Raw genomic sequence first — 16,497 nt, 5'->3', positions numbered from 1 at the left:
AACAGGAAGAGGGCAGAAAGGACCCACGGCCATGTGAGCAGCCAGCACTGAGGATGCTGGCCTCAGAAGCCAACACTTACTGAGGAGCTAACAGAACTGGCGGTACTTCCATCCTTGCTGGGTGGTATCTGAGGAGGGGTACCAGCGCACCTGCAAGAGAAGTCACTGTCAGGGTACACTTGCCAGCTGCTCACCTCAGTCCTCAGCGGGGGCCGGGCGAATCTGAACAGGGTCCCTGCAGCTCTCCAGGCTGTCACTGACCACTTGACAGAGGTTGGGCCAGTTACTCCCCTCTACACATCAGCTTCTTTCTCCTGAAAATGGGAAAACACAACCTGGCCTGCCTCCTCCTGAGGGTCAGGGTTCCATGAGGAGGACACGTCAGCATTTGGACCCCACATGTACATGCATGCTTTGGCATGCGTGAGGAGGTTATATAGCACAACTTGTGGGAGTCGGTCCCCTCCTTCTACACAGCCCCCAGGGACTGAAGTCGGTATATTAGGCTTGATAGGCAAGTGTCTATCTGCTGAGCCATCTTGAAAAGACCTAGGGTTTTGGTTGGGTTTTTTTGTTTTTGAGACAGGATCTCATGAGTTCCCTGGACTTACTATAGACTTAAGAACGGCCTTGCGTTTCTAATCTTGCCTCCACCTCTTGAGTGCTGGGATTACAGGAATAGGTGTCTGTGTCTGTGCTAAGGATTGAACCCAGGCTTCATGCATGCCAGGTAAGCACTCGGCCAATAGTGTTGCCTAGCCTGAGAAATTCTCAACAGGAGAACGAGCTTGACACATTTATGCTGTTTCTTTGGATCTCTTTCTTTTTCTTGGCCTGCCCAGGAGACAGGGTTTCTCTGTATCCCTGGCTGTCCTGGAACTAGCTCTGTAGACCAGGTTGGCCTCTTTGAACTCAGAGATCCACCTGTCTCTGCCTCCCAAGGGCTGGGATTAAAGGAGTGAACCACCACCTCCACCCAGCTTGGATTTGTTTCTTGATCTATCTACAAAACAAACATGGCTGTAAACAGCAAGCAGGACAGGAAGTAAAACACAGTGTGGTTTTCAAGGGGCGGGTCTCCACACACAAGTCCTGGCCTTTCTTCAATGTAGCCATTTTGGACTGCATTTCCATTTTCCCCACACTCTCATGGGCTCATAAGTGCAGAGACTTGAAATCCCTACTGAGGTTTCAGGGAGGAGGTGACAGCTTCGGGTTTTCCTTGCCTGGGCCTGCAGCTACCAGAGACTGGTCAATAAAATGGCATGGATCCCTCTCGGTGAGCTAGACATCTGGCAAGGACAGCTGAGCTGCTGCCAGACAAAGGCTCCAGGGAAGGCACCTGCCCCAGTCACACATGGCAAAGGAGGAGCATGTCAGCTCCAGCCTGAGCCAAAGCTGCCTGCCTGGGGGAAAGTGGGGTCTGAGCATCCAGGAGAGCCTGGAGTCCCCTTAGGAAGAGTGGGACGGTACTTAAGAGCCACTGTAGAGAATGAGTTAGAAAGCTGGGCATTCAGACAACACCCATGAAGCTGCAGCAGGCAGACCCAGATGGCCCGCTTGGCTGCATTTGATTCCCGCCTCTTGGGTAAGCAGAAAGGGTACGACCAGTGCCAGGCCCTCTGGGCTGAGGAAACTGCCCTAGGAACTGCTCCTGGGACCCTCCCAACTCTACATGTTGCTTGTAGAGTCCACCGTTCGGGCCATCACAGCCTCCCGGGAGGTGCCAAGAAGTTAGGGGCTGGCTATCCTTACACTTGCCCACCTGGCACAAAGCAGGACAGGCTCTTCCTTCTCCTGGCTGACAGCTCTAAGGGAGGAGGAATTCCTCTGGCTCTTTGCTGGGCTGGGAATACCCTCTTAGTTGGACACCCAGCTAGACACTAGAAGTTATTCACAAGCAAGGATATAAGAGGAAGAAGCAATACTGTCACCAGAAAAGCTCAGGGCTCCAGCCAGCTCAGAATCTCCTCATGGGCTCTGCCTACCACCCTTCACCCAGCTGGAGTAGCCCCACAATTAGTGCCTGACTGGCTGGGAGCCCATGGGACCAGACATAGGAGACTCGAAGGGAAGCCTTAAGAAGCCTCCCACTCACCCTCTTCTGTATAAGGGAGCTGAGGCCTCAGATGGTTGCTTGAAAGTCTCCCCATACTCACTCCACAGGTGCTCCAACTACAGCAGCAGTTCTTCAGGCCTGGAGTCAAGATGTCTTAGGATGTCTTGGGGGCATTTATGGGCCCAGGACAGCCAGGCCACTGATGCACAGGGAATGCACTTGAATGGATGCACTCAGTGGGGTTGCTGTAGAACATTTCATAGATGCCTGGCATATGCCTGTGGCCTGGCTTCCACTAAAAGCAGCCCTGTCTCTTTCTGTATCTCCTCTTCCTGCTCAGCTCATGACATCCTCCAGGCCCAGGCCTACCATGTGAGGGACCCTGTAGCCATCATCCTCTCAGGGCCTTCAGCTGTTCATAGCTTCCCGAGAGGCCACCTCTGTCCTACCTAAGGGCTGCTTCAAACCAAGAAGTGAGCATGAGGACACAGCCTCAGTCTCCTCTCAGATCTTAGGACTGAATAAAAAGATCTACCAAAAAGGAATGATTCTACATGAGAAAAAAACATGAATAGTCAATAAATATGGGAGCTTCACTGGCCAGAAAATCATCTACAGTAATACTTCTTCACCCAGGACCAGTGAGATGGCTCTGTGGCTAAAAGCACACAGGCCCATTGACCTGAGTTTGGTCCCTGGAACCCACAAAAAGGTGGAGGAGAAAACTGACTCCACAAAGTTGCCCTCTGACCTCCATACATACGCCATGGTACCCATGTCCACACACAAACATCATCATAATAATTAATAGTAAATAGAAACAAACAAACAAAAAACAGCAACAGCGAACCTCAGTCCAGCGAGACTGTCAGGTCTGCACTGGGACTTCATATTGGTCTAGGAATTCACCACTAGGAAAACCATCAGGCCAAGTGCCCACAAATGTGTAGCAAGGAGAGTCACCTCACTAGGTCCTGTCAGCAGGTTGTAACTCTCAACTTCTTTGACACCTGTCTAAAGCTGGCACATTATACATCGATATGCCAACCTGGGCACAAATCCAGTAACTGATGTGGAAAACTAACTGTCCAAAGATTAAGTTCCAGGGGGCACGGTGGCTATGCTTGCGATGCTGGAACTCAGGCAGTACAGGTAAGAGAATGAGGAGTCTGAGGCCGGGCTTGGGTCCATGGAACTTTGTCTCAAAAATCCAGAAGAGACAAGATTAACTGAACAGAAAATTTTATGGAAAAACTCACATCCACTGATTTATTTATATACCCACTCCCAAATCTATAATTGGTTAATTTACCATCATGAATTCGTGTGAGCATGTGTGCCAGTGTGTGTGTGGAATCAGTGCTCTCCTTTCACCTTTCTGTGGGTTTCAGGGACCAAGCTCAGGTCACCAGGCTTGGAGGCAAGCACCTTTACCCTCCTGGGTCATCTTACCAGGCCCAAAATTTATTTTTAAAAAAAGAGACAGCCATCACAGGGCATGACAGCACATGTCTGTATGTCCAGCACTGAAGCAGAGGCAGGGGGATTGCCATGAGTTTAAGGTTTTTTGTTTAAAGGGGAAAAAAAGGGAAAGAAAAAGGTTTTCCTTGGAGTATGATAAGCCAATGTTAAAAGAAACCCATCCTGTCTGGTTTTCTCCCTAAACGCAGATCTGTAGGAGCTTAAATGTTTTTGAGGTACTTGCCACGAGTCATGTGCTGCTCTGAGTTTCCATTCACAAATTTCACTTAAATTGTCAAGAGTCCTATTACACAGAAAACAGGCAAGGGAGTCTGTGGCCACACATGCTTTGTGCTTTCGTGCCTTCTTGCTTACAAGGAAAGTTTTGTTGTTGTTGTTGTTGAGACAGAGTTTCAATGTAGCACAGGATGGCTTCCAAAATTGCTATGTAGCCAAGGCTGACCTTGAACTCCTGACCCTCCTGCCTCCACCTCCCTAATGCTGGGATTACAGGCAGAGGCCACAAGGCCTATCTCAGGTGATGAATCAATTCCTTTCAGGACCCTCCTGCAGGTCTGGTCTGTGCAGCCACAGGGCTATGGAAGCTGGGGTGTGTCCCGCAGGGGAGCAATAAGGATATTAGTTCCCACACCTTCCTGCCTTCTGTTTTTAGCTGCTACCTTTTATCAAGGTCACCTTCACTTTTCCATTGGTCCTCTGGGTCAGGACCTCTCACTCAGGCTCAAAGTGTCCATTTCCTTATTCAGACACTTCGGGAGGAGTATTGTCAGGGAACAAAGTGGACAGGGAAAAACAAATATCACTCCACGGAATAGACTTGCGTGCCTGTCACGATGCCCTCATGGTCTCTCTTACTGCTGGGAAAACGGGTGTCCTGTCAGTGTGAAAAGCAAGGTCAGAACCAAAGCCTGCTTAGTCATTTGTCAGGCCCCCAAACAGGCCGCTGTGCTTTGGGGTGGCCTCCTCCCTGCTCCCAGGAAGGCTAGAAGACAGCACCTCAGGCAGACACAGACCTCCAGCCAGACAACAATAATAATCCTCCTGCCTCAGCAATCAAAACCACCAGCACTTCTGTAGTACTTTATGCTGATAGCTCCAACAAAAGCTAGGTGTGGTAGAGTATGAAGTATCCTAGCAACCCAAGATGGAGGCAGATCAGGAGTTCAAGGTCATTTCATCCTAAGCTACAAGAGACTCTATCTCAAAAAGCACAAAGACAAACGATAAAAAGGGACCCTTGAGATGTAGCTCAGTGGTAGTACTCGCTTAGAATGTATGAGGCCTTGGGTTCCATTCTGAGTACTGTGTAACCAGGGTGTTGCCTGCCTGTTACCTCAACACTCTGGAGGTGAAGATGGGGATGAGAAGCTCAACACCAACCATCCCGACCCTTGGCTACACAGTGCAACCAGCTTGGGCCGGGCAGTGGTGGCACATGCCTTTAGTCCCAGCACTCACGAGGCAGAGGTAGGTGGATCTCTTTGAGTTCAAGGCAAGCCTAGTCTACATAGTGAATTCTAGGACAGGCTCCAAAGCTACACAGAGAAACCCTGTCTCAAAACCCAGTCTGGAATATGGGAGACCTTACCACAAAAACCAAAACAAAAACATCACAAAAAACAAAGTGGGGTGGGTGGGGGTGGGGGTGGGAATATTCAGTAAGTACTATTTTCTCCATTTAACAAGGAAATTGAGATCTGAAGTTAAAGGTCACACAGAGGTTGAGTAATGGAGCCAGGATCTGGACTAAGCTAGAAAACAGCAGAGCATGAGAAGGAGCTGGAAAAGGGGCCGCAGGAGACTACAGACCTCAGAGACTAGCAGCAGGGTAGCACTCCCAGCTGGCAGAGCAGAGGAGTGTCTCCCGGGTTCCACGGTCTCTGGCTCCTCAACACCTGACCCAGTCAGCCTTTTCATTTTCTAACTGAGCACATATAGGCCCAAAGGAGAAGATCATGTAGCTACTGCCCAGGCAGGACCACGTAGCTATTGCCCAGGCAGGACCACGCAGCTACCTCCATGTGCTCTTTTCTTGATAGTATAGGAAACCCCCATGCTGGATGGTGGTCAGCAGCAGAAACAACAGTACCTGACGCCCTATCCCGGGCCCAGCCTCTGCTCTCAATCTTCCCACAAACAGCTACTGTCTCTTTTCTGCCCCAATGCCCAGTCCCCAAACCTGTAATCCCAATACTTAGGAAGTTGAGGCAGGAGGATTACCAACAGTTCAAGCACAGCCTGGCCTACACAGCAAGATTGCCAGGGCCTGAGCCTCCAAATAATCCACGAAGGCAACAGTTTGTGGGGATATTTTTGAGACACCAAGTCTCACATTTTAGCCCAGGCTGTCTTAAAAATTCCAGCAATCCTCCTGCCTCAGTGTCCGAAATCATAAAACTACAGACAGGAGCTACCAGTCCCGGCAGAAGACAACACTTCTGTGGCCGCAGCCCCTGGGACAGGACGGTAGGCAGATCCCGCTGGTCTGTCTTGAGCGTTCTACCCTCCACCCAGAATGGCTTACCTGAGCATGTAGGGCTGCAGCAGCAGCAGTGGCAGTTGGGTAGGTGAGCGTAGTATGTGAAATGGCTGGGGTCAGCTCTGTGGTGTAGAGCGGGTAAGGGGCCCAGGCCTCTGGGGGTGCAGGGATCAGAGCAGCCCCCATCAGGTCATCTACAACGGGAGACAAGAGCCTCCATCATCACAACACTGGTCTCCCCTCCCACCACCCCCTTTCAAACAGAAAAGGGGACCCAGCACTACAACTGAACCATAGTCCCCATGCCCCGAGACCAGGAAAAGAAGCCCTGTGAACTTGCTTGGCATGACCAATACCCTATTTCTGGAAGATCTCCAGCAAGCCATAGATGGCCTGTATTTAAAAAAAAAAAAAAAAAGGGAGAGAGAAATCACAAAAAGGCTTCAAGGAAATAGTGCAGCCCTGACAGCCTAGGAGCTCAGCCTTCCTGAGTCTAGAAAAGGCTGCAGAGGAGGAAGTAGGCTGGTAAGTCTCAAGGCGGTGGCTACAGATGAGAGAAGGCCCCAGAAAAAGAGACATGACTGAATATATGCAGTTTAAGGAGAACCTGCTGGCCTGAGCCAAGTCAAAGGACAGGAGAAGGAAGACCAGAGGATCACTCACAAGGGTCCCGTGCAATCAAATGTGCTCCTAGGGCAGGGTGGACATTGGTGGGATTTGGTGTTGCTATGAGCTTGCTTTTGGCCATCTTGGTGTTAGCTTTGGCAAACTCTAGCCTCAGGGTCTGTGGGTTCTCCGGATCAAAGCGAATACCCTAAATGGGAAGAAAAGGAAGAGAGACTCATACAAGGACCCATCTTGTCAACTGCCATCAATACAGAGGGCTCCAGTAGCAAGCTTGCCTATAAGCCTCTCGCACACAGGGCTACAGCTGAGGGAATACTGCTGACCGTGTGAGTAATGACACTCATCACAAATCAGGCAGCCAAAGACTCTGCCCTGGGATGGACGGGGAATAAAAATCCATCTGTTTATTGAGATGTGCGGTAGGGGAAGATCTGCAGCGGTCAGAACGGGGACAATCACTGCTTCAGAGGTCTGTGGGTCAGAGAAAGGCATGTTCTCTGCTGTCTACTCACATTCAATGCATTTTTGGCTGCTTCTGCTCCTGCCCGGCTGTCAAAGATCACAAAACCAACAGGCTAGTAGGAAGAAACAAAGAACATCCTTGCATGCCTCCTGGCCTTACATCTCTGCTCAACCCCCATCCTCCCGCCAGTACCACAAACATAAAAACCCATCACCTAATTGGAAACAGTATCTGCCCTGCTGGTTAGAGAACAGAAGAAATAAAGCTCTTGCCCCTAACACCCTCCCCTAAGGTAAATCTGGAAGATTCAGGATTCATAAGCATCTAAGTTAAGTCCTTCTGGGTACCACACTATGAAAGGATGCCAACACAGCACTACTCCATGGGTCGTTAATATCATTAACAACATCACCTTTTCTGCAGCTTTTTCTTTTTTTAAAGCAGTACTGAGGATTAAACCTAGGTCTGGCACATGTCTGGCAAGTCCTCTACCACCACAACCCCAGAAGCCTTTGCAAATACATGCAGATAAGGTTGAAAACTTCTGAATTCAAACTCCCGGTGGCCCCTGAAAGCTCTGGGCTCTGGCCTCCTGTAGGAGGGTCAGAGCTCAACTATTATCTCTAATGTCTCCAGCCTTGGGGGCCAGGCAGGCTGTGGTTCCAGAATGCCAGAGCCAGACAAGGCCAGAGGCTGACAAGGCCCAGCTGGCTAGAAAAGAGGAGGAGGGAACTGTGGAGGCTGTCCTTCTGTCAGCACAGAAGCAAGACAGCAAGGGGTGAGTCTTCACCTTCGGATGCCTTCAAACAGTAGGAAAAAGGTTTCAGTCCCACCAGCAGTTATCCTGGGCTGGGAGGAAAAACCTAGGAGAGAAATTACCTGTCTTGAGGTGAGCTTGATCAGGGACCCTTCATAGCCCTGTGGAGAGAGGTGGCCATTTCAGGGATTGGAAGCTGTGATTGTGCTAACCCAGCACTGTCTCCCACATCAGCCTCATCTTTCCTCAGTGGTCCCCTGACTCATTCTAACAATCCTCCAAAGGCAACCCCCTCACCGAGGCTGAGCTCCTGTGGCCTTTGTGTTCTGAATCACATGGTACAGCAGTACCCAGGGCACTCCTGTGTGCTCTACTAACTTGTAATTCGAGCGCAATTGCCTTATCCAGTTTCCTCAGCTTCAAATGAAAAAAAAAAAAAAAAAAAAAAAAAGAAGAAGCTACACTGAATCTCAAGAATTCCTCACATGGCAAAGTCTGTTAAGATCTTTACTGTCTCCACTTTACAGATGAGTAAACAGAGGTTCGGCAGGGCTGAGAAATCGGCACAAGATGAGATTCAGCAGAACCATCATAGATAGCGAGCCAGGTCTGTGACCTCAGATTCTGATACACCTTTCTGCAGTTCAAGCCACAGCAGAGAGTCATTCTTGCTGCTCAGCCCTGATCCTGGGCTCTAGGGGCTTCTGGGTCCTGACTCACCTTGAACGGCCGGAAGAGCAGGTAGAGTTCTCTAGGTTTAATATCCACAGGGAGGCCACTGACAAACAGTGTCCGGACCTGGAGACAGAGACCACAGTGGTCAGGATCAGGGGGGACAGGAAGGAAAGGGTTGTTCATCCACAAGGTAGGGCTTACAGAGAAACTGAGTATATCCTAGGCCTCTTTTACACATACAGGTTTCGGGGCTTTGAATCTGTCAACGCTTCCCTTAGGCTTCACCCAACACCTCTGGGCAAATCTCCTGGCAACAGAGGCAAGGCCTTGGTACATAAATGTTACCATCCTTTCTCTGACCAAAGACCACAGCCCCACACCCGAGAGACAGTGTGTCTCACTCCGTAAGACAAGCACATAAGAATGTTATATTTTTGCAAGTGCTACACAGTCACAAGGACCAGAGTTTGGGTCTGGGCACCCACATAATGAGCTGGACATCCCGGGAACACCTGTAAGTACACCTCTAAGAAGGATGGAGACAGAAGGATTACTGTAGCTGGATGGCTTTCCACCTAGATCAGGAAATAAGTGGAGAGTGACAGTGGAGGTCACTAACACCCTCTTCTGGCCACACACTCACACAGACATGTACACACACACACAAATAATAAATCTTAAAAAAAAAAAAGTTGTAGCCGGGCGGTGGTGGACAACCTGGTCTTCAGAGTGAGTTCCAGGACAGGCACCAAAACTACACAGAGAAACCCTGTCTCGAGGGGGAAAAACAAAACAAAACAAAACAAAAAAAAAAAAAAAAAAAAAACAACAACAACAACAAAAAAAACCACTATCAAACAATGACCAAAAAAAAAGTTGCATTTTGCTAGAAGATACTCATGAAACTTGCTGGAAAAGCTCTGGTCTGAAGAGAGGCAGACACACAAGGTGTTTCTCTTATGCTCTGGAGTGTGAGGGCAGGCAGGTGGGCTGCTGACCCCTTGGGTCTTCTGTTTTCTGCACTAGACTTTACAGTAGCTGGGAATGAGTTATAATCTTGTCTCTAAACCCAGGTAGCGCTTAGCGAATGCTATTAAAAATTTACTAAGGGCCGAAGAAGCCTGGCGGTGGTAGTCTACACCTTTAATCGCAGGCAGAGGCAGGCAGATCTCCAAGTTCAAGTCCAGCCTGGTCTACAGAGCTAGTTCCAGGAAAGCCAGGGCTATTCAGAGAAACCCTGTCTCCAAAACCAAAAACCAAACCAAATTGAGCTGGGTATGCTGGCACTCACATGTAATCCCAACACCCGGAGGTAGAGGCAACAGGAGCATGAGTTCAAGGTCATCCTTGGCTACAGTGAGCTCGAGGCCAACCTCAGCTACAAGAGACCTTGTCTCAAAACAAACCAAAAGTTTACTGGGTATGGGAACAGGTGACAAGTTGGAAATAAGTTGGAAATAAGTTGGAAATAAATCAATTATTGCAATGGGGTTAAAGGCTAGCCACCTTGCCCTTCTGGGTTTGTTTGTTTTTGAGGAGGTCTCTCTATATAGCCCTGACTGTCCTGGAACTCAATATGCAGATCAAGCTGGTCTTAAATTCAAAGAGTCACCACCTGCCTCTGCCTCCTAAGTGCTGGAATTAAAGGAGCACCACCCAGCTTTTACCTGGATTTTAAAAAATATTTTGTTCGTATGGGTGTTCTGCCTGGACGTATGTATATGTACCACACACATGCCTGGTACCCCTGGAGACCAAAATGGGGTATTGCATACTCTGGAACTAGAGATACACAAGTTTTTGAGCCACCATGCAGGTCCTAGGAACTCAGGTCCTCTGGAAGAGCAGCCACTACTTGGATATCTCTCCAATCCCAGACCTGGCTTTTTGTTTTTTGTTTTTGTTTTTCAAGACAAGGTTTCTCTGTGGCCCTGGCTGTCCTGGAACTCACTGTGTAGACCAGGCTAGCCTCGAACTCAGAGATGCACCTGCTTCTGCCATCCGTGTGCTGGGATCAAAGGCATGCACTATCACTCCCCAACTGCGACTTGGCTTTTTATGTGCATTCTGGGGATCATAACTTTAGTCCTCAAGCACACAAGGCAGTGTTTTGCCCCTTGTCTCTACAGTCCCGTATCATATGTTGATTTTGAAAAGTAAAATCTTGCCAGGTTCCCACAAGAGTGTTTGATGCTGTAATGAGTGCCCTCCCTGTGGCTACTAGTTGGCAATGAAGTCAGATCTAAATACCGGGTTTTATCCTGTGACTCCTGGCCTCCTGAACCACAGGCAGAGTACCTGAGATGACTGGTAGAGTTGTTTACCTTACCGAACTTCTATTTTTGTCCCATTTATTTGCTTTTGTGGTACTAGAACCCTGTATATGCTAGGCAGGCACTGAGTTACAATTCCTCCTCCGCCCCTTTTTGTTTATTTGCTTGTTTTGAGACAAGATCTCTCTATAGAGCCTTGGCTGTCCTGGAATTCTCTAGGTAGACCAAGCTGGCCTTGAATTTACAGAGATCTGCCTGCCTCTGCCTCTCCAATGCTGGGATTAAAGGCATGCACCACCATGCCCAGCCAATTCCTAGCTTTTTTTTTTTTTTTTTTTTTTTTTTTGATATAGTGTTTCTTTGTGTAATAGTCCTGGCTGTCCTGGAACTCACTTTATAGATCAGGCTGGCCTCAAATTCACAAGAGATCTGCCTGTCTCTGCCCCCCAAGTGCTGGGATTAAAGATGTGCACCACCACACCCAGCGCAATTCCTAGCTTTTTTTTTTTTTAAAAAAATCTTTGTCTGAGACAGCATCTTGCTAAAAAGCCTAGACTAATCTTGAACTTTCAATCCTTTCGCCTGTCTCCCAGGCACTGGGATTACAGGTATGTCACAGGGCTTCCGCTATGCAAATAACCTGGTGTTAAAGAAGGCACATCCCGGCCAGGCGGTGGTGGCGCACGCCTTTAATCCCGGCACTTGGGAGGCAGAGCCAGGCGGATCTCTGTGAGTTCGAGGCCAGCCTGGTCTACAGAGTGAGTTCCAGGAAAGGCTCCAAAGCTACACAGAGAAACCCTGTCTCGAGAAACGAAAAAAAAAAAAAAAAAAGAAAAGAAAAGAAAAAGAAAAAGGCACATCCCTTGGGGCTGTGATGGGAAGAGGTCTTCTGGTTTACTAGAAGGGAGGGCTTCTCAGTGTAGCCATGGCTGTCCCAGAAGTCCCTTTGTACACCAGGGTGGCCTTGAAGGTGAACCATGACACCCTGCCTACAGTTTTTAAACTTATTCTTATGTGTGTGTGTACTTATGTGTGTATAGGTCGGGACAATTTTCCCTCCACCACGTGGGCCCCAGAGGTTTGATGGCAGAAACCTTCACCCACTCAGCCATCTCACTGGCACAATCTCCTGGTTTTGATACATTAAAAACATATCTCTTTTCATTTATTTATTTATTTATTTGTTTGTTTATTTATTTATTTATTTATTTATTTTTCCTGGAGCTGAGGACCGAACCCAGGGCCTTGCACTTGCTAGGCAAGCACTCTACCACTGAGCTAAATCCCCAATCCCTCATTCATTTCTTTTAAAATAATTATTCTTGTGGGGTGTGTGTGTGTGTGTGTGTGTGTGTGTGTGTGTGTGTGTGTGTATGTACACACATACACCTGTGAGGAAAGAAGAGAACACTGAGTCCCCTGGAACTGAGTTACAGTTGTAGGCTGCCGGGCACAAGCACTGGGAACTGATCCTAGGTCCTCTGCAAGAGTAACAAGTGCTTGTAACTGCTGAACTATCTATCTTGCCAACCCTGTAAAAAAAAAAAAAAACATATTCAAGGGATGGTTTGGAAAGGCTCAGTGGATAGACACTTGCTGCCCAGGCTAATAACTTGAGTTTGATCTCAGGAACCCACACAGTAGAAGAGAACTGATACCCTGCCCCCATGTGCATCTGTGGCATACTTGTAAACACACACAAAGTAAGTGTAAAATTTTTTAAAAATTAAAAACCAGAACCACTTTGAGATTTATAATATCACCACCACTGGAGAGGCAGAACCAGGAATATCAACACAAGTTCAAGGCTAACTTGCTCTACCTGGTAAGTTTCACATCCGCCTTTAAATCACAGCTTGTCAGGCTGGAGAGGTGGCTTCACAGTAAAGAATGCTCCTTGCTCTCATAGATGACCTGGGCTTGGTTCCCAGTGCCCACCTGATGGCTCACAACCATCGGTAGCTCCAATGCCAGAGGATCTAATGCCCTCTTCTGGCCTCTGAGGGCACCAGACACACACACACACACACACACACACACACTCTCTCTCTCTCTCTCTCCCCCTCCCCCTCCCCCTCCCCCTCTCCCTCCCTCCCTAATAGAGTCAAGATTGTCAAAGAAAACCAATCCCTACAGATGCTGGTTACCATGTTACCACACCCACCTACAAGAGAGTGACTCTCAGCCAAGGGTAGAATAAACTTCCTATAAAATTTTGCCACACACAGCAGGGCCTCTGGCCATTTTGGATGCTTTTTTTTTTTTTTTTTTTTTTCTTGGAGACATGGCATTTTACCTGGGAGAAGGCTCTTTACATTTCCCAGTCCTCAGAGCTCTGTACTCCTGTAGTACCCCTTTGCCCTGTCCTTTGGGAACCACACAGCTGAGGCTCCAGGGTGGGCTAAAGTGTGTTCTTGGACTCTCGGGAGCCTCTCTGCCTTTTGCTGGCAGGGTTTAAAATATACAAGTAAATCCCCAGGCACTAGTGACTCACCTAAGGTCACACAGAAGACCACTGACTCAAAAAAATCCAAGTCTCTCCGCTACACAGTCTGGCAAAGAAGACACCTGCTTTGGGTTACTGGGAAAGGATAAGATCTCAGTGCCAAGCCTCAGAGTAGCTTGGGGTCTGTCCCAGCAGATTGAGTGCAAGCTCTCTACCACAGAGTGGAACCTCAGCAGTCCACTTTTCCTCCCCAGAGCAGCCCCACAGAAACTTCCACCTCAGCCCTCTCCAGAGCCTGCCTATCTCTGCCCAGGCTAATTTTAATCCCTCCCTCAAACAGCTCTCTGACCAGACCTCCCCAGAGGCCCCTTAAATAGCAAGTTCTCAGCACAAAGTTTCCTGCTTCATGTAGGAGTGGGGCATGGGCTCAGGGATCTTTCCTTATCTCCAACTCAGATCCTCCTTCCAGCCCTCTCTCTGGGCCACAGGGCCCCTTTCCTCTGGTTTCCATTGTTGATGTTCATGGCTCCCAGCACATCCCTGATTACCCTGACAGAAACAAAGCAGTTCTAGATTAGGTGACTGGTCCCATATGCCAGGTCACCGGCCCTTTGCAGAATCAAGTATGGGAGGCTAAGTCACGGGAAGTATAACCTGAACATCCACCCCAGTCAATCACATCCTTCTGTTGTATCCTTTGTTCACAGAGGGGCAGGAAAGTTAGAAAGGATCGATAACTGGTCTTTGGTTTTCGAGACAGGGTTTCAATATGTATCTTGGGCTGACCTTGGATTCACTGTGTAGCCCAGCTTGACTTCGAACTCACAGCAATACTCTCCAGGAATTGAGATTTTAGGTTTGTGCCACCACAATCAGCTTTGCTAACTTTTATGAAGCATATAACTTGGTTCACTGAGGAACAGAGTTGAGTGAGACCCAGATACCCAGACTGCTGTCTCCACCTCCAGCAATCCACTTGGGCAGCTGCATTATTAGCCCATATACCTGGGTCTCCTTCCCAAGCTACTTACTCCAGATGATAGGAAAGTCAGAGTGATGAGAAAAGAAAAAGCAGAAACCAGCAGACTAAAGGTAGAGAGAAGTATGAGCTCAACAGGCTGGCCAGTAGTACACAGAAAAGAGGAGTGTCTGGAACCCAGCAGTGGCTGTTTCCACCATCAGATCCTACATAGCCCATGCACTCCAGGTCCCCATCTCATGGTAACTTCTTGTGCTGTTCCCTCTCATCCTGCCCTTTTCTTACTTATTATCAAGAGATCATCCATCCTTCAGGCTGGGTCTCCTCACCCCCAATTCCTTCCCTGAAGTCCTGCCATGGGCCTTAGCACCCTTGCCTTGAATCGCTGCCACAAGTCTAAGCTGATCTGGCATCCTGACTACACAAAGCCTTAGAGACAAGAAACAAGTCTCAAAACTTGTGCACCGTCCAAAGCGTTGACTCAGGTCCTGTCACTCAAGACTTCTCCCCTTCTTCCATATTCAGTTCCTCTAAAGAAACTTGCCCAGAGACCAGATGTGGCCCAGCAAGGCAAAAATGGTACTACAAACAGCAAAGACAGCAGGCTATAGCTAGCTGGATGAGAGTTTGCATCTTAAGACTTTAGCCTAGGAAGGCTGCTCCATCCTTGTGAATGTTTCGATCTACACAGCACAGATAACCACCACAGAGACCAAGAGCTACCCTTACTCTATGAAATCATTTACCTCCACAAACTCTTACCTGTGAGCTACCAAGAGCCATCTGTTTATAAAGGTCATCTAGTGAAGCTGGATCAGACCCAGGTCAGTCTAGAGCTGGCAATGTAGGTAGATGACCGATCTTAGGTAGTCACTAGAATCTTTAGCTTCTCTCTTCTCCAGAGGAGGCAATAAATACTCGAGGTTTAAAGCACCAAAGAGATCACTAATTCAACTTCCTCATTTAACAGATGAGGGGAAATGAGTGTGACAATAGAGCTGTTCAAGGCAGTGTGGATACTTCAGTACATGCAGCCCAACCAACCACTCCTGCACCCCAGGCTAGCATGACCTATTCCTTCTATAACACTTTTTGGTGCCAGCCTCAGGGAAACTGGGCCATCAGGAGAAGCAACATACAGACCAGGATTTGGCACTAACAGCTAGCTGATACCACAATAAAAAAGGTCAACTGAAGAACTCATGCCCTACCTATTCCATAGTCTTGTAACAAGTGAACACGAACAAACACACACACACCCCTTCAAATTATTTGAAGGAGGCACTAGGGGTGGGTTCACACCATCCCAAGGAGGGCAGAAGGTACCACACTTGTTTTCTTGGGACTCTCCCACACATCTCTTCTGGAGAAGCAACAATACAACCCAAGGGACTGTTTCCTTTCTGTCTCGAAAGGCAAAGAACAACTACATCGGGGCTGGAGAGATGGCTCAGAGGTTAAGAGCACTGACTGCTCTTCCAGAGGTCCTGAGTTCAATTCCCAGCAACCACATGGTGGCTCACAACCATCCGTAACGAGATCTGGTGCCCTCTTCTGACCTGCAGACATATATGCTGTATACATAATAAATAAATAAATCTTTAAAAAAAAAAAAAAAAAAAAAAAGAACAACTACATCACTTTTAGAATGGCACCTTCAGGCGGTGGTGGTGGTGAACCTTTAATTCCAGCACTTGGAAGGCAGAGGCAGGTGGATCTCTGTGAATTCAAGGCCAGCCTGGTCTACAGAGTGAGTTCCAGGACAACCAGGGCTACACAGAGAAACACTGTCTCAAAAAAAAGGCAATTAAAAAAAAAAGAAAGAAAGTGGCACCTTCATGGCAAATAAGAGCAGACACAACTAGACCCATAGTTACATCCTCAGCATAGCTAAAATGTAAGTTTGCAGTTGGTGGAAGGGTGACTACAGAAAGATGGATGGAGAACCCTTGGATGGTGCACATTGAGAAACAACTCTCCTAGTGGAACCTGTTCAGGGTGGTATGTCCATACACAACACTACAGAGAAGGTCATCCAGCCTCTACATCAGCCAAGGGGAGACCAGCCTTACTAGAGGCCCCAGCTGAGTCCAGGGCAGACAACCAGCAACCCGGCCCCCACCAGAACTTCATTTCTGCCCAAAGACCTTGGGACTCCCAAAAGTGCTCTTCTCTTATGCAAGCCTTACAGACTCTGGGAGTGTGGCAGTGGGAGAAGTCCAACTTCCACCTGCTAAGTCCACACCACAGGCTGCAG

At 48.3% G+C, this 16,497-nt stretch overlaps 1 protein-coding gene across 2 annotated transcripts in view; it reads right to left on the bottom strand.

Moving 5' to 3' along the window:
• The window catches only part of Rbpms2 (RNA binding protein, mRNA processing factor 2), a 32,304-nt gene that overhangs the window by 1,235 nt on the left and 14,572 nt on the right, over positions 1 to 16,497 (bottom strand). The window contains exons 2-7 of one of the 2 annotated variants that reach the window (XM_059268127.1): positions 8,588 to 8,665; positions 7,990 to 8,028; positions 7,160 to 7,222; positions 6,684 to 6,834; positions 6,066 to 6,214; positions 81 to 150 (exon numbers count right to left, since the gene is read on the bottom strand). In XM_059268127.1, the coding sequence (XP_059124110.1) occupies positions 88 to 150; positions 6,066 to 6,214; positions 6,684 to 6,834; positions 7,160 to 7,222; positions 7,990 to 8,028; positions 8,588 to 8,665 (543 nt within the window). In that variant the 3' untranslated portion in view covers positions 81 to 87. The remainder of the gene's footprint in view (positions 1 to 80; positions 151 to 6,065; positions 6,215 to 6,683; positions 6,835 to 7,159; positions 7,223 to 7,989; positions 8,029 to 8,587; positions 8,666 to 16,497) is intronic. The other variant, XM_059268125.1, reaches the window with a different exon arrangement.

Source organism: Peromyscus eremicus, chromosome 7 (genome assembly GCF_949786415.1).
Source record: "Peromyscus eremicus chromosome 7, PerEre_H2_v1, whole genome shotgun sequence".
NCBI lineage: Eukaryota > Metazoa > Chordata > Mammalia > Rodentia > Cricetidae > Peromyscus > Peromyscus eremicus.
This window is presented reverse-complemented; position numbering and strand designations above follow the sequence as displayed.